This window comes from Marmota monax, unplaced genomic scaffold (genome assembly GCF_021218885.2).
Source record: "Marmota monax isolate L192 unplaced genomic scaffold, Marmota_monax_Labrador192_F-V1.1 WCK01_AAM20220418_F8-fsc00092, whole genome shotgun sequence".
NCBI classification, from domain to species: Eukaryota; Metazoa; Chordata; class Mammalia; order Rodentia; family Sciuridae; genus Marmota; species Marmota monax.
The window spans coordinates 2,173,021-2,198,522 of record NW_026692583.1 but is presented as its reverse complement, the minus strand read 5'-3'; the positions used below and the strand labels follow the sequence as shown (position 1 = coordinate 2,198,522).

General features: G+C 39.4%; 1 protein-coding gene across 2 annotated transcripts in view; it reads right to left on the bottom strand.

Moving 5' to 3' along the window:
• Positions 1-678: 678 nt before the first annotated feature.
• Vps33a (VPS33A core subunit of CORVET and HOPS complexes) overlaps positions 679-25,502 on the bottom strand; it is a 28,720-nt gene continuing 3,896 nt past the window's right edge. The window contains exons 4-14 of one of the 2 annotated variants that reach the window (XM_058579838.1): positions 24,850-25,036; positions 19,177-19,293; positions 17,723-17,897; positions 14,532-14,725; positions 12,334-12,460; positions 10,766-10,833; positions 9,541-9,678; positions 8,119-8,184; positions 6,452-6,589; positions 3,198-3,366; positions 679-2,816 (exon numbers count right to left, since the gene is read on the bottom strand). In XM_058579838.1, the coding sequence (XP_058435821.1) occupies positions 2,635-2,816; positions 3,198-3,366; positions 6,452-6,589; positions 8,119-8,184; positions 9,541-9,678; positions 10,766-10,833; positions 12,334-12,460; positions 14,532-14,725; positions 17,723-17,897; positions 19,177-19,293; positions 24,850-25,036 (1,561 nt within the window). In that variant the 3' untranslated portion in view covers positions 679-2,634. The remainder of the gene's footprint in view (positions 2,817-3,197; positions 3,367-6,451; positions 6,590-8,118; positions 8,185-9,540; positions 9,679-10,765; positions 10,834-12,333; positions 12,461-14,531; positions 14,726-17,722; positions 17,898-19,176; positions 19,294-24,849; positions 25,037-25,502) is intronic. The other variant, XM_046446107.2, reaches the window with a different exon arrangement.

Here is a 25,502-nt window from a genome sequence, read left to right as displayed (position 1 = left end):
TAACTGTTACACTCTTACTCCACAATTAAATCAGTTAAAATACTTATTTCCCTGTTGGATGAAATTCGCAACTGTATAAGACACAAAACAGTAAGCCCAATTAGTCTTTAACATACAATTGAGAATAAGACATAAACCAGCTTGAAAATTCATTTCCAGTGGGAGTAGAATGGAACAAAACTCAACAGACCTTTTCAATTCTCTCCAAGAATGAAAATTACATGTTTTTTGGGTTTTTTTATTTTTGGTTTGGTTTGGTAGTTCTGGGGATTGAACCTAGAGCCTTGAGCATGGTAGGCAAGTGCTCTACCAACTGAGCTACACTCTCAGCCCCGACATGTCCAGTTTTTAATCTTTCCTCTCTTAACCATTACTCTTTTGCTCCACAGTTAAAATACTTATTTCTCTGTTGGGTAAAATTCACAATTGTATAAGAATTATATGTAATTATACATAATTATCTACGTAAGCCAGATGTGGTGGCCTATGCCTATAATCCTAGCAGCTTGGAAGGTGAAAGCAGGAAGATGCCATATTCAGGGCAACTTATAAGACCCTGTCTCAATATAAAAAATAAAAAGGGCTGAGGATGTAACTCAGTGGTAAAGTCCAGTGCCCCTGTACTCAATCCTCAGTACCAAAAACAAAACAAAAACAAAAAACCCCCACAAAAAGTGGTTATCCATGTAGACCTCTTTATTAAAGGGACACTGTCTACCCAATAGACAAAAATCCAGACCCAATGTAAATAATCTGCCTCTCTGAGAATAAATGTGCCATTCACATATCCTTTCTCAATTTCAAGTATTAAATAAATGTCCACAAACACATATAATATGTAATTATCCACCACTTTTTCTTTGCATACAAATGAAGTAATTGATGTCTCATCAATGTTGAATGCATTTTTAGACGCTGACCTAGCTATGCTCTGAGTAAGCAAATGCAGAGTCACAAGTGAATGCAGACACATGAGATTACAACTGAGTGTCTGTTTATAGAACAGAACCCCCAGCCAAGGAGACTTGACCAGACCTGAATTGAATCCCATGAACCAAAACCACGGAGGGACAAGATAGATTTCATTCTCTAAAGGAGCTGAGGCTGAGACAACTGTTAGGGCTCCAAAGTATAAACTAATCTCCCTGGAATAACAAGGATTTGAAAAAGGATTTTCTAAAACAAGAATGGTTTTCCATTTCCAAATAATGAACGTCAAGGCCAGATTAATTCCATGAGAAATCTTTTAAACATCACCTCTGCCACCCTTCATCATTTTACTAATTTTTTTTAAATACAGATTTTCTTTTACGCGTAACATGCACCATACTCATCAGAATCCTACTACTGAAAAAGGTAAGGGAAAAACCTATGTGATTAATAGTTAATGATAGAAACCACACCAGGGATGGAATCTGGCAAAGCTCCCCAGGTTGGTTTTCTCCTGGTTGACCAAGTAATTTTGCTGGAAACTTGGGCAATGGCAGAAAAGCTACCAACTTGGTCCCCTGCATGGTACCCTTAACTCCCCCAGATGCTGGGATGAGCAGAGGAGAGGCAGGGATCACATATGAACTTCGAACTTCTCCACTCACATCCCTACTGTCCAGCACAGCTAACAGTCCTCAGTAGGAATAGTGGCAGCTGAGGTCACCAGATCTCATCAATGAAATCAACCAGGGGCAGCTGAGGTCACCAGATCAAGGACTGCAACCAAACTGAATATTTTCAAGCAAAATGGATGAAAGTGGCCACTGGGAGCTACAGAAGTGCACAGAGTAGTTGGTAACAGGGGTGGAGTTTCAGTATGCTGATGAAGCAAGAGTCACCACTGCTCACGGTGGGACCAACTAGATGTTGGGCCCATGTGGACAGGGAAGAAAACCTAAACCTCAACAGAGGCATCTGTCCTGGAGTGGTTAAATTCTCTGGAAACTGTTCCCCAATTATTATATTCTTCAGTGTAGAAATAGAAAGCCCTTGATAAGTATGGAACCTACACAGATGTAGCTGATCAGAGAAAATATAAATTTTGTGTTTTGGGGCAAGAAGCTCCCTAAAATCTCTTGATGTTTAAGAAGGAAACAAAACTTGCCTTAGGAATAAGATAGAAATTGAAAACACAATTATAATGTGCCATTCCTCTACAGGAAAAATAAATCACTAAGGACAACATTAAGCTCTAGCCCTCAACACATGACCACTATCATAGGCCTGATGCATTTCCTAAAAATATAAAACTGTAGACTAGAAGTTGGACTTCCCCTTCTATTTTCATTTTTACCTCCACAGTGTCTGTGTTCTTATTTTAAGAGCTGTCCCCATTTGTATAGCTATATGGATTATCCAGTCCCACCATCTTTACTGCATTTCCAGAGTCCTATAATGAAGATCCTGAACTTAGAAAATTCAAAACCAAAGTCTCTTTTACCCAGGTTAATTTTCTTCTTCTTTCTTCAAGAAATTATGAACACAGAGGAGCAGAAAGGAGTAAAGGAACAGAAAATAGTATAAGAAGCAAAACACAAAGTAACTTCTGTATTCCTGTTTCTTCTGTGGGTTCACTTCCTTTCAGCAACTTGTTCAAAAGGCAGCTTATTCTGTAGTGCACTTGTGAAGTCTCCTTTGAACACCCTAGAAAGGTTTCTCCATTAGAGCCTCTATCCAGCTAGTTCCATTCATTAGTTTAGTGGTGGCAATTACATACTCTGTACCTCCATCTTCCAACTGGGAGAGAAACCTTAGGGCAGCAATTTCAGCAAAGGTTACACCCCCGAGGAAAAATATCAGAGTAACTCGGTTTTCTCCTGGTTGACCTAAAATGTAAACATTTCAGAATTCAGAAGTAATTATTATTGGTGCCTTTCTTCCTGCCTCTTAATAGATTTTTCAAAACTCATAAGAATAAAAAAGTCAAATATGTCTTAGTACAGACAGCTCATTTGAAACCAGGAACACTGATTTTAATCTTAATGCTTTTTCAAACTCCTGAGAGCCTCACTGCGGAGACTGAGAGTTGTTCCTCCCAAGAGAATAATATGGCTCAACTAACAATATACATTAGCAAGTAACAGAAGAGGTACACTTGACTCTGATACCTAAGTACTTTACAAATGTCTTTTACAAAGCAGCTGCACAATACATGAAAACCACACTAATGGCACATAATTATCTGTAGACACTGGACTGAGACTTACGTTTTTTTTGAAGCCCTGTGGGCAGTGGCTGCCGTTCTTCAAAGTGGGGGCCTGGGAGGATGCGAAGAACCTCCTCGATACTCCGCCAGCCAGGCCTGGAAAGCAGCTGAGCCAGTCGCACACTGAGGGGGGCATAACCACTGTACACATAGGATATGTCTGTGGGATTCTGTCAAATAAATAAATAAATAACACCTGGAGATAGAGATTCAGAGCCACCTGTACCTTTAGAGGAGCCCCAAATTACCTGATTTGAAAGCAGAAACACAACTCTCTCACCCATGCCCTGCTCCAATCCACCCCAAATGGACTTTAGTTTCGCCAGCTAGGACTTCATTTTGACTCAAATCTTGAAAATTCACTCAAAGAAACTCTGGGTATTGAAGATGAATAAGTATCATTTGATTTGCCAAAAAATTTCTTAGATGGTACCATGACACTTTAGCTGAATAATAATGCCTACAAACCTTTGAACCTAGCAATTATATTTTTAGGCATTTATCCTACAGAGGTGCTTTTAGACCATTAGAGATAAACCAAAGAAAAAAACATATTGATTGTAACACAGTAATTGCAAAAGGCTACAAACTGCCAAAATTTCTATCTTAGGAATCTGTTAAATCACAAAATAAGGAATATCCTTAAAACCACCCTGTGGGGACTAGGGATGTAGCTCAGTGGTAGAGTGTATTCTCAGCAATGTGCAAAGCTCTGGGTTCAATTCCCAGTACCAAACAAATAACAAATCAAAAGCCCACTAAGTAGCAATTAAACAGAATGACTGGTGTGATTCTGTCTGCACATCTGTTCTCTGAGGAAACAGTCATATATTTTCCATTCTTCTCTCCCACCTAAATGCATGCATGGAAGATTCAATGGACATGAACATGAGCCCCTTGAGGACCCAGAACTATCTTTTCAGCTAAAGGCTGACAAAGATTATCACATTAAGGTGGATACTGATGAAAATGAGCACAGTTTCTCTTGGGGGCTTTGATATTACACCACCTGTGGACTTAAATTGGAAGTGTGGTTTGGGTCCTGTGCATATTAGGGGACAGCACTTCCTAGTTCTGTAGAAGATATTAATGCAAAAATGCAAGCAAATATAGAAAAAGGTGGTTCTCTTCCCAAAGTGGAGAAGCCAAGTTCATCAATTACGTGAAGAATTGCTTCCAGATGATGGACTGATCAGGACGCTATTTAAGATCTCTGGCAGTAGAGGAATTTTCTTTAAGAAAATAGTTTGTTAAAATTTTCCATCTTATTTCATTTCTGCAATAGTTGATATCTGGCTGTCCTTTTATAATGCAAAGTGAGAACTTTCCCTACTGTTTGATAAATGTTATCCAGGTTCCACTGCCAAGAATGTGTTGTTCAAAATGCCTGTTTGGTTTTTTAAGATGGAACTCCACCCTCTGTTTGGTTTTTAACTAACTATATATGGAATGTTATGATAGGACATAGTAGTAGTTGTGTTCAGACATGGAAATAGTTGTGAAACAAAAATATAGACATGTGAAATAAACTCAGTATTTTATTTTTTAATATTTTTTTTAGTTGTAGATGGACATAATATCTTTATTTATTTATTTATGTAGTGCTAAGGATTGAACCCAGTGCCTTGCACATACTATGCAAGTGCTCTACCACCGAGCCACAACCCCAGCCCCTAAACTCAGTATTTTGATAAAGTAAAAATAAAAAAGAATGAGAAAGAGCAGGAAGGATCACCGAAGCATCTTCAATATCTCTAGTTAAGTGATAGGTGGGTTTGGAGGGAGGAAGATAAGAATGGTAAGGAGAGCTGAACTAATAGATTATGCACATGATGCAACACAAAAATTAAGGGTATCTATTTTCCCACTGGGGGAAAAAATAACCCAATTTTGCTATTGATGGAGAATACTAGTTATAAGCATTTCTTAACAAAGGCAGTCCAAAAAAGTCCCCCAGAAACAAACAAACAAACAAAAGCCTAGAAAACAAAAACCAACCAACCAAATAAAAAAGACAATAAGAAAAAAAATTTAGAACTATTACAAAATACAACAAATGGAAGCCAGGCATGGTAGCACATGCCTGCAATCCCAGCTACTTGGGAGGCTGAGGCAGGAGGATCACTAATTCAAGGCCAGCCTTGGCAACTTAGCAAGACCCTGTCTCAAAATAAAAAATAAAAAGGACTGGGGATACAGTTCAGTGGTAGAGCATCCCTGGGTTCAATCACTAGTACAAAAAAAATAATAATAATAAAAATAAAGCTAACAAATGTAAAGCAAAGTATACATGGGCTGGGGATGTAGCCCAGTTGGTAGAGTGCTTGCCTTGCATGCACAAGGCCCTGGGTTTGATCCCCAGTGCGCTCATGTGTGTGCGCACACACACACATACACTACACAAATGTATATGCTACTTCGGAGCATAAAAACGTTTGTATGTGCATAGAATCTTTCTAGAAGAGTAGATTACAATTGGTTCCAGTGGTTTTACTCTGCAGGAACTGGGTAAGCTGTGGAACTGACTGATTCTTGCTGGTCATTTCCCATCAGCACCTCCTGAGGTTCCCCAACCTTCTCCACAGAGCTCTGTGCCCTGGAGATGGCCTGGAGGTGCTATGTCAACACTCTCCCACACCCTGTTTGTGTTTGCACAATTGCATGGGGAGGGGTGGTGGAGGGCAGCTGGAGAGTAGGCAGCAGCATGAGGTCAAGGCTTGTACCTCCCTGCCTTCTATCTGTGACACTTCTGGGGGCTGGATGTGTGTCTCTACAGTTTTCATCAAGCTTTCTAGAATAACTTCTCTGCCCTTCAGGCCTCAGTTGGTGAGGACTCACCACTGCACTGCCTACTAGTCTCTACTGGTTCACATCTTTATTTTTTTTAGGTACCAGGGATTGAACCATTGAGCCACATCTCTAGTCCTTTTTATTTTTCGAGACAGGGTCTTGCTAAGTTGCTTAGGGCCTCACTAAGTTGAAGCTGGCTTTGAACTTGTGATCCTCCTGACTCAGCCTCCTGAGCCTCTGGGATTATAGGTGTGTGCCACTGTGCCTGGTGCCCACATCTTTATTAATCCTCAGGCTCTCCAGTTTGATAGCATTATGTTTCCTCCTGAGATTCTGATGGACACAACACACAAATGCATTACTTTTTCAAAAAATATTAGATGTGTAGATTAAGTAGCATATGTTGTCACAATAAACTATGAAACCAGTAACTGACTGCAGTTAAAGTGGAGGAGTGCATCTTACTTGTTCGTTAACATCATCCATCCAGAGGCGTAATGTTTTCCGAATTGTTGGGTAGTTGTTTCTGCCCCCTGTCTGTGGCTTTAGCAGGCCGGCCTTCTCTAGGTTGTACAAGGTCAGTATGTGCTCATAGCCATAGGTCTGCAAGAGAAATAATTTGGCCTTGATGTCAGATCAGGAAAGGGGCTTCTTCAATTTTCAAAACAGAGCACTTTGAACAAATCGATTTGATCTGTACTTCAGACAAAATAACAAGGTCCAGCAATAACTCCTGATGAGCACAGGGGACAGGGCATGCTTGTCCATTAATATTAAGGCAGTTCATTGTTTCATAGTAGGATTTAAATATATTTTTTAAAAATTTATTTAAATATAAAAAAATTTAAATATATTTTAGTTGTAGGTGGACACATACCTTTATTTTTTATTTATGTTTTTGTGGTGCTGAGGATGGAACCCAGGGTCTCACACATGCTAGGCAAGTGCTTTTCTACTGACCTACAACCCTAGCCCAGGATTTAAAATTTTTAAAGTCAGAATTTATGGGCTCAACCTAAGTAAGCATCAAATAAATTCTATTTATATGTGGTATATGATTAGCTCTAAAAAAGGATGAGGCAGATCTACACATTCCAATAAGAAGTTGGAGATGGACACATTTATTTACTTTTATGTGGTGCTGAGGATTGAATCCAGTGCCTCACATATGCTACGCAAGCGCTCTACTAATGAACCACAACCACAGCCCATGAATATATTTTTAAGGACAAAAAAGAGTTAATAATAAAATATTATGTATAATAGGATTTTATTTCTGCTTTTAAAAACGATATAAATAGTAGCCAAAACCTGCAAAATACTTTCTATCAGCTGAGCATGGTTCTGGCCTGAGCACTTCATATTCTTTTATGGCTCAGTCATCCTCATAAACCCATAAGGTAGCTGGGCATGATGGTACACACTTATAATTCCGGCGACTCTGAAGACTGTAGGAGGAGGATCACAAGTTCCAAGCCAGCCTCAGTTTAGTGAGGCCCTAAGTAACTCAGCAAGACCCGTCTCAAACAAAAAAAATCCCCCAAAACCAGGAGGTAGGTATTATCTCCATTTGAGTTACTTATTTGGTATCTGAGACTGAACCTAGAGGTGCTTAACCACTAAGCCACATACCTAGCCTTTTTTATTTATTAATTTATTTATTTAAGTTTTGAGTCAGGGTCTATAGTCCACGTCCTGAGTGAGCTATGGAAACCAGGGTCATTCGGGTGAATTTGGGCTGACGCATACAATTCACACAGACATGGAAAATACCTTTGTCTGGGCATTTAGGATGGCTTCTCCATTTCCAGCTGTAAGCTCCCACAAGGTGGGCAAGAGAAAAACACAGGAGGCTGGTGAGAGAGAAGGAGCACGTCCTGAAGCTCAGCTTTTATTGGGGGAAGCTAGTCAATGGAACATTCTATCCAAAAAAGGGCAAGTGGTAGGTTTATAACAGGTGGGTGTAACTCAACTCCATCAGGTAACACCCAATCCCAGAGCTGCACCTCTCCTGGACGAGCAGAGGTAAGTCCACATGCATTGCAGTGGGCACAGTGCCAATCCAGTACCTCTTTACTCAAGACTCAAAGATGCCAGGGCTGGGGATGTGGCTCAAGCAGTAGCGCACTCGCCTGGCATGCGTGCGGCCCGGGTTCGATCCTCAGCACCACGTACAAAGATGTTGTGTCTGCCGAAAACTAAAAAATAAATATTAAAAAACTCTCTCTCTCTCTCTCTCTAAAAAAAAAAAAAAAAAAAAGACTCAAAGATGTGTGCATAACTCTTGTTCAGGGAAGCCCCCCAACAAGGGTCTAAGTTGTTGAGGCTGGCCTTGAACTTGTGATCCTCCTGCCTTAGTCTCCCAAGTTTCTGGGATTACCAAGCCTGCACCACCAGGCCTGGCTTCATTTGAGACTTTTAAAGAACTTGCCCAAGGTCACACAGCCAATAAAAGCAGAGCTGAGCCAGGATCCAGCCAGTATCACTCTGACATCTATGTACATAAATGCACTTTGAATACATTTGAAAATAGGAGACTGGAAGGATCCACACCAAATGGCTGATATGGGACACATCTGAGGAGGGACATGGGACTGAGTATGGGTCTGAGGGATGTTCATCTTTTGCTCCATGTATTTCTGCATCCTTGGAATCTTAATGCATATGTATGCTTTATGTATAACTCAAAAAAAGACAAATGCAAAAAAAAATTAACGAGTCCTTAATTTTAATGATAATAAATTTAAGAATACAGGTAACAGCAAATAAATACTGCCTGAGACATTTTTGAACAGGGGGATTTTTTAAAATAGCAGAGGAAGCAAAACAAAAACAAAAACAAACAAAAAAACAAGCAAAACCAAAAAATAAAAATACATACATAAATAAAACAACTGTGAACGTCTTCCTTATTATAAAGTATTAGGCTTGGGGTGGAGTTGTAGCTCAGTGGCAGAGCGCTTGCCTAGCATGTGTGAGACTCTGGGTTTGAGCCTCACAAAGATAAATAAATAAAATAAAGGTGTGTCCATCTACAAATTTTTATATATATATTTATTTATTTAAAAAAATAAAGAAACAGTTTATTTCTGATAGTAGTTCCTTAACAGGGAACTGTTATCAGAAATTTGCAAAGTTATCTTCCTCCATCATGCAACTGGCTCACTGAGGTGAACATTAGGCCTAAATTGCCTGGGTTTTGGCACTGGTTTTGACATTTACTAGCTGGTGACCTTGGGCCAGTTATGAAACTAGTATATCCCTTAGGGGTTTCATCCACAAACAGGGGATGATAAACTCATCGGGCTGTTGTGAGAGTTAAACAAAAGTATATTCATAAAGCTCTTCAGATAGGCCCTGGCACACAGTAAATGCTCAGTAAATGCTTGCTACTGTTCTTACTATCAGATACAATAAATAACTATAGTTAATCAGAACAATTCCTCTAGGTGTTAAAAAATTTAAGATTGTGGTAGCAATATACCAAAATAGCCATTTTGTCACTTTCTTTTTGCTTTCCCCATTGACCAATAAAAGACTTTAATATATCTTACCTGGAGAATTTCTCTTTTGTAGTAATCCAAGACTTTTTGTTTGAGTCCACTATTGCACACTGACTGGAGGCAGAGCAGCCTTAAGACCTTGGTCAGTGGATGCTTTTGGGCGATGCAATCCTCTATGTAATTGTTGACCTAGAAATAAAGTATATACATAGACTGTTGCTTTTAGAGACTTAAAGAACTTGATGTTTAGAATTATTTTTCTAAGTTAAAGAAAGGAGATGTGCAGGAGAAAGGCTCATTATTTTTTCTCACTTCTCAACCCTGACTAAGGTAGCTACCTCAGCCCCTGCCACACACACTCCCAGGCACCACACAGACACACCAGTTCTCAGGTCAAATTACAGGAGCACCAAGCAGTGAAGACAGCTGTGGCCAGTCCCAATGCCTGCCCTGACAGGTCTATTTCTGTGGACAAACTCCTGAGAGATTGCCAAGTGTTTGGGACTTGTGGGACCTAGCCTATCTCAAGAAAAGCAGCAATTTAGTGTAAAATAACAGGAATATTTTTAGAAGATGGGAATTTTCACAAATGGAATAATTTAGATAATTAATAAGGCTGAATTTTTTTGGGGGGTGGTGGTGCTAGGGATTGAACCTGGGGCCTTGTGCAAGCTAGGCAAGTGCTCTACCATTGAGCTACACACTAAGCCCCTATGGCTGAATATAAAGTCATGATATAACAAATTCTCTCGAAAAGTAAATATCTTGTTTTTGCTTTTTGCAGACTGAACCCAGGGCTTCATGCATACCTGGCAAGCCCTCTACCACTGAGCTAAATCCACAGTCCCAAAAGCAAATATCATTTTTTTAAAGTTTTTTCTTTTTAGTTGTAGATGGACACAATACCTTTATTTTGTTTTTATTTTTATGTGGTGTCAGGGATCAAACCCAGTGCCTCACACATGGTAGGCAAATGCTCTGCCACTGAGTCACAGCCCTGGCCCCCCAAAAGCAAATTTCTTAATTTACTTATTATAGTCTTTAAAAATCTTGGATTTCAGGGACCATATCCCATTCACCATGTATTGCGCAAAGTATCTTACATAGAGTAATGCTAAGTATTTTTACCCGACAAAATCCACATTTTCACATTTTGCATTTGCTCATAAAATTATTTAGGCATGGCACAGGTATCAAAGCAATTGTTTATTTGACTACAATCTTACGTTTGGTAAACTTTCAACTATTTGTTATAACAGTTTTATTGTCTACATACCTTGTCAGTGTCTATTCCAGACATAAACTCTTGTTCCACTGTTAATTTATCAAAGAAGTCTTCAGAAGCTAAAATATAATTAGCAAATTTTCAACTCAGAAATTCAATAAAAGTGAATTTGTTTAAGTGGTTTGCTTTTATACACAAGGTGTGATTAAGAAACAGGACATGCAAAAAAGAAAGCAAGCACAAGTTCAAATCATCAGCCAATGAGTGTATTTTACCACTGAGCTACATCCCCACTTTTTTTTTTTTTTTTAATTTTGAGACAGGATCTCACTAAGTTGCTTAGGGTCTTGGAAAGTTGTTGAGGCTGGCCTCAAACTTATGATCCTCCTGCCTCAGCCTCCTGAGTCACTGGGATTACAGGAATGCATCATTAATGCATTATGAGTTAATGAAAACTCATTTCCCAAGAGTATTTCACTTTTGTCATCAGATTCAACCAATTTGATTTCCACTTCTGTTAACATAAAATCAAAGGACTGATTTTCTAACACAATGTTTAAGATACAAAGAATACTTCATAATCCAAGGCACTAAATAGGTTGTAAAAGCTGAGTAGGAGTAGGCACGCCTACTCAGCTTTTACAACCTATTTAAAATTTTTTTTTTAGTTGTAGATGGACATAATACCTTTATTTATTTTTTTACGGTGTTGAGGATCGAACCCAGGGCCTCACATGTGCTAGGCTAATGCTCTAGCACTGAACCACAACCCCAGCCCCAACAACCCTATTTTTTTTTAGAGAGAATTTTTTTTATATTTATTTTTTAGTTTTCAGCGGACACAACATGTGGTGCTGAGGATCGAACCCAGGCAGCACGCATGCCAGGCGAGCGTGCTACCGCTTGAGCCACATCCCCAGCCCAACAACCGTATTTTTAAATGAACAAACTCAGATCCAGTTTAGTAAAAATCTGAGCTTTTTTCAAAATACTCAACACAGGCTTTCTGTACCAATTTTGCAGAATACTCTCAAGAGAAAATAAAATTAAAAAAACCCCAGAAACACCATATTGTTCTAATTAAGTAATCCTTCACAATAGGAAAAAAAAATAGACTAAAAAAATTAACTGCCTATTAATATGAGAGCAATATTATGCATAAATTTGGGACAGGGGGCAGGGTAGGGGGATTGAATCCAGGGCACTTTACCACTAAGCTACTTCCCCAGACCTTTTTTATTTTTTTACTTTGAGATAGGGTCTTGCTAAGTTGCTGGACTCCTGTGTGATCCTCCTGCTTCAGTCTCCCAAGTTGCTGAGATCACAGGTGTGTGCCACTGCACCTGGATGCATAAATCTTTTCTCTTATCTATATTCTAAATATTTTGTCATCACTAACTGCTAATGTGCACATTTACTTACTACTGAGAAACATAGGATGTTAAAACAGCTGACTGGGCTGGGTGTGTAGCTCAATGGTAGAGCACAAGCTTTGTATGAGCAAGGCCTTGGGTTGCATCCTCAGTGCAGAAGGAGTAAAAAATGCTGACTTTCCCAAGGAAGCCTCAGTGTGTATGGGAGTCAGCTCCAGGTGGAAGATCATGTCAAAGGATACTTACTAGTGACGTCTTTGATCAACTCTGCAATCGAGGTATGATTTGCAAGTGAGCCCCTTGCTGCCTGCATGTGGGGCAACTGGGAAACAAACTGCTTAATTTCCCCCACAGTCTTGGCGTTGTGCCTTTCCTGAAATAGACAAGAGGGCAGCGCCATCAGCAGCAAAGACATTTCAGATGACCGCTAATTACGTTACTGCGAAAGAGTGGACACATACTAGTCAGGCCAAACCCGTCCAACATCACACAGAACAGGAAAGGTAAATATATCACTGAAAGAGGCTGGGGATATAGCTCAGTTGGTAGAGTGCTTGCCTTGCATGCACAAGGCCCTGGGTTCGATCCCGGCACTAAAAAAAAAAAAAAAAAAAAAGCCATAAAAATCTAAAATAATTTGGGCTGGGGATGTGGCTCAAGCATGCATGAGGCCTGGGTTCAATCCTCAGCACCACATACAAACAAAGATGTTGTGTTTGCCGAAAACTAAAAAAATAAATATTAAAAAAAAAAAAAACCCTCTCTCTCAAAAAAAAAAATTAAAAAAAATTTTTAAAAAATCACTGAAAGAGTTCATGGAGTCTCTTAACGACATTAGCACTTCTTTATTATTATTATTATTTTTTAGTTATAGATGGACACGATATCTTTATTTTTTTTTTTTATGTGGTGCTGAGAATTGAACCAGTGCCTCACATGTGCGAGGCGGGCGCTCTGCCACTGTGACACAGCTCCAGCCCCAGCACTTCTTTTTTTTTTTTTTAATATTTATTTCTTAGTTATAGTTGGACATAATTCCTTTATTTGATTGTATGTAGTGCTGAGGATCGAACCCAGGACCCCGTGCCTGCCAGACGAGCGCGCTACCACTGAGCCACAACACTAGCCCCCAGCACTTCTTTTTTAACAACAACAAAAAAATATTTCTTTTTTAGTTGTAGTTGGACACAATACCTTTATTTCACTTATTTATTTTTATGTGGTGCTTAGGATCGAACCCAGGGCCTTGCACATGCGAGGTGAGTGCTCTACCGCTGAGCCACAACCCCAGCCTAGCACTTCTTTTTAAATAAATAATTAATTATTTTTTGATACTGTGATTAAACTAGAGGCGTTCTACCACTGGAGCTACCCCAGTCCTTTTTAAGTTTTTATTTTGAGTCAGCTAGACAAGCTAAGTTGCTTATGGTCTTGCTAAGATCCTGAGGCTGGTCTCCAACTTTCCAATCCTCCTGCCTCAGCCTCTGGAGTTGCTTGTGCCACTGAGCTTTGCACATTAGCACTTTTTTTTTTATAGAGAAAGTGCCTACAATTCTCTTTTCCTGTGTATCATTTCATAGGTTTTGTCAGTATTTTGTGGGCATTCAAGTATTAGTGGACAATATTTGGTAAACCACACAAATTTCTGAGTAAAAAACTAAGATGAAAAAAATTAGTCCTTCTCTGAATGTCAATCTTGAGTATAACAAAATGAACCTGGTTTAGTGATGAGACTGTTTTTCAAGCAAAATTTGGTAATTTCAACTAAAAGTATCCTCAGAAATATAAAAATTAATTAATGAATATAATTCCTAAGACTGAAAAAATTTAGAACTACTCAGTGAAAAAATTTTCTAAAACTTTTCTAATTTATATCTTCTAAGTCTAAATATTCAGAGTCTATCAGCTTACTGATTCCCATGTTTCAAAAAGGAGCTTTAACAAGAAGAAACCAGTGGATGGGCAAGAGGAGGCAGGAAGTGATAATGAGGCTCTGGGCTGCCAGGGACTTTAGTCTCATTATCATCCACCACACATGCAGGGTTCCCCTGCCACTGTCACCAGTGGCTAGACCTGCAGTTTTCATCATGAACTGCAAGTTCTATCACAAAAGAGCTTTTATTTTTAGTACAGCTGGCTTCCTCTTAAGTAGGAAATAATTTAAAGGAAGTTATTGAAAATGTTTACACAGAAAACTTATAAACTACAAATGTGTGCCCTATGTCCTCTACAAAAGGAGAAAAACCTAACAGGACCTCTTTTGTCATGGGTCCGAGAAAAAGTCTGAAAAGAGAGAAATCCCTGGGTCCTTAGGAACCTGCAATTACTCAGGGTAGGAAAATGCGGCTAGCTATTTGCGGCTGTGTGGTTGGAGTTCTTATTCTCCTGCAGGTGGGCACCCTAGCAATGGAAGGTAGCAGGATGACAATCAAAGCTCATCTCACCTCGAAGGCAGCAGAGATGATCTTTGCCTTCTTGCTGAGCACGGAGCCCACCGCATTGAAATTCTTATCTCGGATCTCAGCATAGAGCTCCTCTGCAGAATTCAGCTGCAGCTTCTTTGCTTCTGTGGGGAGGTCCTTCCCACTGTCACCCTGCTTCTTAGGTGCAAATTTCTCTGGGGGTAATTTCACATAACCTGAATGACAATGGGAGGAAACGAGCACCTATGTGCAATTACTGGAAGAAGCAACAATCAAGTACCCAGGCATAAAAGGGAATTTCCAGTTCAACAGAGAATGGAAGACAGCTTAACAAGACAGTGACACATAGCTCTGGGTTTTTATATCCCATGATACAAGTACAGGAAAGAGTGACTCTTGATGGGCATGGTGGTGTACTCTGGTAATCCCAGCAGCTCAGGAGGCTGAGGCAGGAGAATTTTAAGTTCAAACCCAGCCTCAGCAACTTAGCAAGACCTTATCTCAAAATAAAAAATAAAAAGGGCTGGGTGTGGCTCAGTGGTTAAGCACTCCTGGATTCAATCCCTGGTACTACAAAAAAAAAAAAAAAAAAAAAAAGTAATAGTGACTCTTTAGCATTGATACCATGGTTCCATTTTTCTTTGGGGGCACCTATATATAAGCTACCATAGCAATGTCCAGTTCCTAAACTTCTTGAGGAATTAGGTCCCTTTTCCTCTTCTAAGTTAGGTGTGATTCAGTGGCACAGGAATTGCCTAACTTGAGTGAGGCCCTAGGTTTGATGCCTAGCACCATAAAAAAAACTTACAAGGATCTGCCCAATGTCTCCTATGGTTTTCAGACTGTAAGTAATGTCCCATTAGGTGCCATGAAATCAAGCCACTGAGTGGCGAGAAATATTAAAAAACAGAAGAAAACAAAACAGCAACAAACAAAAGAGGAAATACCAGAGTGTATCACATGAACTAAGGGCAGGTGGGGTTTTTATTATTAATAAAACTTCTGTTTTTGTTTTATACATACATATATGCATGTGTGATATAAAATATATTTCTTACTGATCAACAATAGTTTGAAAGCTATTTTCAAACAAGGGTCAGAAACTATGGCATGAGGGCCAAATTCTGCCCAATTCCTTTTTTTTGGTACCAGTGATTGAATTCAGGGGTGCTTAATAATTGTGCTACATCCCTAAGCCTTTTTCAAATTTTGAGACAGGGTCTAAGTTGCTCAGAGCCTCACTAAGTTGCTGAGGCTGGCTTTGAACTCGCAATCTTCCTGCCTCAGCCTCCCCAATTGTTGGGATTACAGGCATGTGCCATTGCATAGTTTTACTTCCTGTTTTTGAAAATAAAGTTTTATTGGCACATTGCCACACCCATTCCATATGTAGTATGCATAACAACCCCTCCCCGATCTTCCTCCTCCTCTTCTTTTTGCAGTACTAGGTATCAAACCCGGGGCACGTTACCACTGAGCTACATGCATAGCCCCCTCCCTTTTTTTTTTTCCCCTAAATTTTGAGACAGGGTCTCATTAAATTGCCCAGGCTATCCTTGAGCATGTGCCTCAGCCTCTCAAGTAGCTGGGTTTAATAGGTGTGTACCACCATACCTAGCTTTTCTACTATTTTTCCAGTTTCCCTAATCAATGTTTAACTTGTTAAAAAAAAAAAAATGCTACAAAGAGGCAGTGAATTAGCTGGATGTGGTGGCACACACCTATCATTCCAGAAATCTGACAGGCTGAAGCAGGAGGATCACAAGTTCAAAGCTAGCCTTAGCAAGTCCCTAAGCAACTTATAGAGACCCTGTTTCAAAATAAAAAAGATACAAAAGGGTTGCAGATGTACCTCAGGGGTTAACTACTCCTGGGTTCAATCCCAGGTACCATAAAAAACAAAAACAAAAGAAAAAAAAAAAAAGAGGTTGTGAGTTTACACGTATGCTTTATTTTCTTGGAAAATCCCTGCTGACCTTTCACCTTGTTTACACAGCCATCTCCTGCAGCCCTTACAGGTCACCCCTTCCCATCCCAAACTCTCTGGAGTGGGGAGTGGTGCACACCTGTAATCCCAGCTACTTGGGAGGCTGAGGCAGGAGGATTGTTAAATCTGAGGCCAGCTTCAGCAACTTAGCAAAACCCTGTCTGGCACTTTTTTTTTTTTTTGGCAGGTGTTGAGGATCAAACCTAAGGCCTTATGCATACTAGGCAAGCACTCTACTACTGAGCTACATCCCCAGCCCAAGATCCTAAAGCCTCAGAAATAAAAGGAGCTGGGGATATAGTTCAGTGGTAGAGCATCCTGGATTCAATCCCCAGTGCAAAGTAAGAATAATAATAATAAATTAATTAATTAAAATCTCTCAGATTTTAAATGCTGACAGAAACAAAGAAGTATCACATGGGCCACAATCAACCAAACAAAACATGTTTGTGACCTCTAACCTAATAACCTGCTATGCCCCAAACCTAGCAGGCCGTCCGATCTTCCACCTAGTGACCCTAACTTCTGTATCAGCCTTGTTCCTGAGGATTTCCCCATCTGTGCTCTCTCCTTTTGTGAGCTTGCTATCACACCACAGGTAGCATTCAGCATGCTGCTCACCCCTCCCCAGAGCCTCCGCCTGAACTCTACCCTTCTTTCCACCCAACACAGCCACCTCTTCACAAGCTCTCCAGAACTATCGCCAGCCATGAGGCACGGTCTGGTTATTCCTCCTCCAGTTATTTTCTTCTTTTTGGATGCTCTTATTTGGTCATTTTATGTATACTATGTATATAGATAGATAGATAGATATACATATAAACTATATATTATACACACATATATAAAATTTATAATTGGCTATGTAGTTACACATGTTCCACATTTATTATTTTATAAAGTTCTCAACCATTTGGATTATTCAGAAAATTCTAGAAAAGAAATGGAAATACAAATTTTTTTGTAAACCTCCTTGATCTCTTTTTTTGGAATGATTCCTGAAGGGACGTTAAAGCTTTGGATTTTCTTGAGCCAAGAGTGAAAGTCTTATGAGTTGTCAAACTGCCGCAAAAAAGGTTTATGCTAATCTACACTTTGAAATCACCATTAGAAACTGGATCTTTAAGTTTACATAATGCTTAAGTATGCCACATAAGAATGGCAGCCTCCACAAAAAAGGGTATTTTTATCATATTACCTATTAATAAAAATAGATGTCACTTACTGTTCTGAATGCCATAGATTTCATCAATGAGTCCTTCATATGTAAGCTGAGTGGCAAGAGGTGTTAATAAATCCACATTTCGATCAAGCAATAAGAGGTTGTCAAAAACAGGAAATATTGAATTTTGGCTTCCTGTAAACTCTCTCTTCATCCTGATCATCATATTGGCAACTTGCTGGAAATAAAATACTGGATCAGGTGGCGCCTTCCAGAACTAGCAGATTTAAAACTTCAGCTAAAAACAGATCATCAAAATAGGAAAAAAACTGCAAGAGTGAGACTGATTAAGAAATAAGCGCTCTCTCTGCTTCCTGGTCACCATGATGTGAGCTGCTTCCCTCTGCCACACACGCCGCCATGATGTTCAGCCTATCAAGCCCCAAGAAATGGAGCCAGATGTCTATAGACTAAGACCTCTGGAAACACATGGTTGTGACCTTCAGTGCTCTAACTTCACGTGTAGAATTCGGGGCTATAGCATGAGAAGAAAAACAGCAAGTGTCCATGGTTCAGAAGAAAGAAAATGATTTCAGCCCCCCCCCGCCCCCCAAAAAAAGGGAATAAGCAGCTATTGGGCTGGGGCTGAAGCTCAGTGGCAGAGCACCTGCCTTGCACATGTGAGGCACTGAGTTTGATTCTCAGCACCACATAAAAATAAATAAATAAAGATATTTAAAAAAGAAATAAGCAGATATCAAAAAGCATTTGCTATTGGCCACCACTTAGAGCCAACAGCAGCCACCAATTCCCAGTAAGGCAGAAAATCAGTTACACTGTGCTTGCTATTTGAGGTTCTACAAAGTCACTGAAGCCACTGAACTTGGCTAGCTAACCCTGACCCACTGCTCCTACGGAAATACAATGGGGTACCTGTGAGCCACTGCACAACTTCTGTCAACTGATCAACACAACATGATTCCACGTGTGTTTCTGTTTAAAGACTCTGACTTTATATATATGTATCACTCACAGCCAACAGCTCTCTCACTGGCCTGAATGAAACTTCTCTAACACACTGATTTCTCCACAAGGCACATCGCAGGTTTTCTGTGCTCAGGAACATTTGGAAGCACTTCAGCACTATACTTGAGGGCCTACTTCAAACAGCAAAATCATCAACAAAAACTATAAAGAGCAGAAAAACAGGACACTAACAGACTGGAAGAGATACTTGTAGCCCAAGAGTGGAAACAAGAAGGCAGAGCGTCATCTTGTTCAACCTCAGCCAGCAGTGTGTTCAGTGTATGACAAATTTCTCACTTCTCTGTGCACGTCCACAAAGTACCATGAGTGCTAACTTGAGGGTCACGCCCAAATTATAGAGAGGAGGAAAAGTCCAAACACAGAATTTGTGAGTTATGGAGCCTGGCTGTACTTGTGAGGAGTCTCCCCTTCCTCCCCAACTTTGGGTGCCAGGGGCCCCCCTTCACCACCAGAAAACAGCTGGTTCTCACCCGAGCACACTCTCCTTTCCCAAAGATCTGGGGGATTGTTCCATACAGAGCCTGCAGTGTCATCAGCCCCTTCGCAGCATGATACAGGCTTGTCTGGTCACCCTCTAGGTAGCACTCCTGTGGAGAAGAAAGGCCAGTTACTATGGATCAGTCTTTTCCCAGGGGCCAGCCAGGTGCCTGCCTCTGTTCCAGTGTTAGGGTTCAGCAAGGGACAATAAAACCAGTTCCAGGGCTGGGGCTGGGGCTCAGCGGTACAGCAGTTTGCCTCACACTTGTGAGGCACTGGGTTTGATCCTCAGGACCGCATAAAAATAAATAAACAAAGTAAAGATATTTGTCTACCTACAACCAAAAAAACAAAACAAAACAAAAAACAAACCCATTTCCATATATTGCAAGCTCTATAAACAAAGTAGAAAGACAAATAGCAGCCAGGCGTGGTGGCTCATGCCTGTAATTCCAGCTATTTAGGAGGCTGAGTCAGGAGGACTGAAAGTTTGAAGCCAGACTGGGTGACTTATCAAGACCCTGTATCAAGGGCTGGGGTGTAGCTCAGTGGTAGAGTGCTTGCCTAGCCATGTGTGAGGCACTGGATTTGATCCTCAGCACTACATATAAATAAATAAAATAAAGGTATTAAAAAAATCAACAACAAAAAAATAAGAGACCCAGAATAGCTAAAGCAATCCTTAGCAAGAAGAGTGGAGCAGGTGGCATCACTATACCAGACCTTAAACTATACTACAGAGCAACAGTAACAAAAATAGCATGGTATTGGCACCAAAATAGACTTATAGTCCAATGGTACAGAATAGAGGACACAGAGACAAACCCACACAAATATAGTTATCTCATTTTAGACAAAGGCACCAAAAATATATATTGGAGAAAGGATAGCCTCTTCAACAAATGGTGCTGGGAAAACTGGAAATCCATATGCAACAAAATGAAATTAAGCCCATATCTCTCACCATGCACAAAACTCAACTCAAAGTGGGTCGAATTAAACCAGAGACCCTGTGCCTAATAGAAGAAAAAGTAGGCCCAAATCTTCATTATGTAGGATTAGGTCCCAACTTTCTTAATGAGACTCCTAGAGCACAAGAAATAAAATCTAGAATCAATAAATGGAATGGATTCAAACTAAAGAGCTTCTTCTAAGCAAAAGAAACAATCAGTGAGGTGAATACAGAGCCTACAGAATGGGAGCAAATTTTTACCACATGCACATCAGATAGAGCACCCATCTCTAGAATATATAAAGAACTCAAAAATCTTAACACCAAAAAAACAAATAACCCAATCAATAAATGGGCCAATGAACTGAACAGACACTTCTCAGAAGATGATATACAATCAGTCAACAAATACATAAAAAAATGTTCAACATCTCTAGCAATTAGAGAAATGCAAATCAAAACTACTCTAAGATTTCATCTCACTCCAGTCAGAATAGCAGCTATTAAGAATACAAACAGGGGCTGGGGTTGTTGCTCAGTGGTAGAGCGCTCACCTAGCATGTGAGAGGCCCTGGGTTCGATCCTCAGGACCACATAAAAACAAATAAACAAAATAAAGGTATTGTGTCCAACTACAACTAAAAAATAAATATTAAAAAAAAAGAATACAAACAACAATAAGTTTTGGCAAGGATGTGAGGAGAAAGGCACACTCATACTCTGCTGGTGGGACTGCAAATTGGAAAGCAGTATGGAGATTCCTTGGAAAACTTGGAAAGAAACCACCATTTGACCCAGCTATCCCACTCCTCGGTTTATACTCAAAGGACTTAAAAACAGCATACTATAGTAATGCAACCACATCAATATTTACAGCAGCTCAATTCATAATAGCTAAATTGTGGAACCAATCTAGATGCCCTTCAGTAGATGAATGGATAAAGAAACTGTCGTATATATACACAATAAAATATTACTCAGCATTAAAAGACAATAAAATCATGGCATTTGCAGATAAATGGATGGAGTTGGAGAATATTATGCTAAGTGAAGTTAGCCAACCCCAAAAAAACAAATGCCGCGTGTTTTCTCTGATTTGAGGATGCAGATCCATAATGGGGATGGTTGGGGAAGCATGGGAGAAATGGAGGAACTTTAGATAGGGCAAAGGGGAGGGAGGGAAAGAGAGGGATAGGAGAGATGGTGGAATGAGATGGACATCATTACCCCAAGTACGTGTATGAAGACATGTATGTGACTCTATCCACTTTGTGTACAACCAGAGACATGAAAAATTGTGCTCTATATGTGTACTATGAATTGAAATGCATTCTGCTGTCATATAAAACAAATTTGAATAAATAATTTTTAAAAAATGGTTAAAAAAAAAGACCCTGTATCAAAATACAATTTTTTTTTTAAAAAAATGGGTAGGGATGTAGCTCAGTGGTAAAGTGCTTGGCAACCAGGTACAAGGCCCTGGATGGGATCTCCAATACCACAAGGGGAAAAAAAAAAAAAAAGAAAGACAAAATGGCAAGGGCAGAAGACATCCTGGATGGCCTACAGAGCAAGGGCTCCCCATGCACAAGGCCACCTAACAGTGTTAGATGCTTCAAAAGAGGACTGGCTCAATAAATCATGGTACATTCAAATAATGGAACACAATACAGCTTCAACTACAAACACAGCAGCACTTTCATAAATGGTAGAAAATGACTCCCAAATGTCTTATTAAAAGCAATATATCAAGGGCTGGGGCTGGTGCTCAGTGATAGTGCACTTGCCTGTCATGTGTGAGGCACTGGGTTTGATTCTCAGCATCACATCTAAATAAATAAGATAAAGGTCTATCAACAACAAAAAAATATTTAAAAAGTAAGATATCAAAATGTGTGTGTGTATGTGTGTATATACAACCATGTGTTTAAAAATGAGAATACTATACATGTTGTGAGCTGCAGCTGCATAAAGCACCTAGAGAAAAAAAGAGTTAAACACACACCAAAACACATCCCGGTGTGATGGCACACACCCTTAATCTTAATGATTCAGGAGTCTGAGGCAAAGGATTACAACTTCAAGGCCAGCCTTACCAACTCAGCAAAGTGCTAAGCAACTTTGCAAAAACCTGTCCAAAAATAAAAAAGGGCTGGGGATGTGGCTCAGTGGTTAAGTAACCCTGGGTTCAATCCTTGGTACCCTCCCCCCAAAAAAAAGAAAAAGAAAAAAAAGAAAAAGAAAATACACACATACATACACACACAAAGAAAGAGTTAGGAATAGGGATTGTTTCTGGAAAGAACTGGTCAGTCTGAGAACTGGGGTGGAGAGTGGCTTACTCTTCACCCTGTGACCTTTCTGACTCAAAAAAATTCTACCATGAGCATGGATTAAGTTCACAAAACATTTTCAAATTATTTTTTAAAAGATAAAGTAATATTCTTATGAGAGAATGTGTTTATTGGAAGAAAAGTAGCAAATAAATACATAAAACACACTGGCAAAAAGACTTGCAGAACCAGAGAGAAAAGATATGTATATTTACTGATAAACCTATGCTAGAAAATAATCAGTGGGCACCAGCAATGCTGGGCCAGTGGCTGTACACCTGAAAGAAAACACGCCAACACCATCCGCCACACAGCACACACACAAACCCAAGTCAGATTCAAGACCTGTGAAGAGGAGAACTCAAAACTTTTAAAAGAAAATGAAAGATTTTCTGTTTTCAGAGTAAAGAATTTATTCAGATACAAAAAGAACAAAGCAAAGCAAAAAAAAAAAAAAAAGTGAGAGATTTAAGTGCTTTGGTTGAAGAACTCATATACTTCCTCATTTCAAACTTACGGCAAAGCCATAGTAATCAAGACTGTGTTGCAGGCAGGAAGACAGACAGATCAACCAAAGGACCAGAATCGAGAGACCAGAAATAAGCACACCCTTATACTTACGGACAACTGAGTTTTTGCAAAGGTAACAAGACAATTCAAAGAGGAAAACAAAGTCTTTTCAACAAATAGTGTTGGAACAAATGGATATCCCCCCATGTTTAAAAAAAAAAAAAAAAAAGTTAGACCCCTCTCTCTTATGTTATACACAAAATTAATTTTAAATGGGTCAAAGACCTACATGTAAAAAGTAAAGCTACAAAACACTTAGAAGGAAACACTGGTATGAATCTTTGTGGCTGGGTTAGGCAACAGTTTCATGAATTTGATACCAAAAGCACAAGTAAAAGAAGAAAAAAAGAAATTGGATTTTATCAAAATTAAAAATATTTGTGCATTAAAGGATCCCACTTTCACTAAGAAAGTGAAAAGAAGCCACAAAATGGAGGAAAATATTTGAAAATCCTGTATCTGATAAAGAGATTTGTATCTAGAATACAATAAGAATTCTTGCTAGGTGCAATGGCACATTACTTCCTGTGTCTCAGAAGGTTGAGGCAAGAGGATCATAAGTTCAAGGCCAGTCTCAGTAACTCAGCAAGACCCTGTCTCAAAAAAGTAAAAATGGCTGGGGATTAGGTTCAGTGGTAGAACACCCTTTGTAAGTGGTAGATCCCCCCCCCGCCCAAAAAAAAATTCTTATAACTTTGTGTTAAAAACAGATAAATAACACAAAGTGGGCAAGTGACATAAAAAGACATTTCTCCAATAGATGACATATAAATGTCCAATAAGCATATGAAAAGATAATCAACATCATTTGTCATCACAGAAATGCAAAGTAAAACCACAACGAAAAACCACTCATACCCAGTTGGAAAAGACGAACAATGACAGTATCAGTGAGAAGGTGCAGCAACTGCTAGTGGGAATATGAAATGGCAGCACTACTAGGCAAGAGTTTGGAATTTCTCAAAGTGTTAAACACAGTTGCCATATGACCAGAATAGATCATCTCCAGAATAGGCCAGTCCATACAGATAAAATAGATTAGTGGTTTCCAGTGGCTGAAGGAAGGAATGATAGAGAATGGCTGCTAATGGGTGTGGGATGTCTTTTGCAGATGATTAAAATGTTCCAAAATTAGAGTGTAGTGATAGTTGCAAAACTCTAAATAAACTGAAAACCACTAAACTGCATCTTATAAAGGGATGAATTTTATGATATGTAAATTATAATAAGTAAATCTATTAAAATTTTAATTATTTATAATGAGAAATGTTAACTACATCATCATTATTATTACTTTGGTACTGGGGATTGAAGCCAGGGGCACTTATTTAACCACTAAGCCACATTCCGAGCCCTTTTTATTTTGAGACAGGGTCTCATTAAGTTGCTTGGGGCCTCACTGCATTACTGAGGCTGGACTTGAACTTGTGTTCCTCCTGTCTCAGCATCCCAAATAAAGTAGCTGGGATTTACAGGAATGACCCACCACACCCAGCAGAAAATGTTTACATTATAAAAAGCATTATAACAAGATTAAAAGACAACCCACAGACTAGGAGAATATACTTGCAGCTTTTATAAACCACAATAATGAGTATACAGAATATAAAAAGGACTCCTAAAAAATAAGCAATGAGCCAAGAAAATGAAAAAGCAATTTGCCAAAGAAAAGATCTTGAACATCAATAAACATGCACAAGCCTCAGCTTCACACTAATCATGGAGTGCAAATTAAAACTGTCTTGTGGCACTTGCATGCTCATAAATTTGGCAAAAATTCAAGTCTGATGTCAGGGAAAGCCCAAACTTACTTTGAATGCACCCTCTGATTCCATGGACAAGAGATCTCCATCAAATGGAATGAGATCTAAACTGTACTCCTCTCTGTGGATAAAGGATCCCAAAACACCAAGGTCCTTCAACCGCTGTTCACACAGCAAGCTACGGCGGGGCACAAACAAAATGTGGAAATCTCTCACTGGGCCACGTCTGTCTTCACTGCAAAGGAAGTAACATCTGTTAGCTTATGATCTCTTAGGTTCAGAGACTATACTGCTTATTTTGACCCCTTTGCCTGGCACAACATGGGCAGTAAATAAACACTGGTTAGATAAATGTAAGAATACTAACTCACAGATCCAAATTGTTCAGAGTTCTATGTTTTCTCTTTTTCAACTCCCAAACAGGAAAGCAGCATTGAACACAGCTATTACTTTGTGGTATATTTTCTAGAATTCTTTTAAATCATTTATGGGGCATCAAAGCTCTCAGGTTTATTAAAACAGGATATCTATACCTTACTAAAAACAAATGGTTCTTTAACAAAACCAGTGCAACAACAGTCTGATATTAAGATGAGACATCACTCTTGATTCCCACCTTCTATTCTCCTTGACAACGGACTTCCAAAAATAGCACATATGCTTTTAAGATTTTAGGGGCTGCAGCCATCAATTGTTCCACA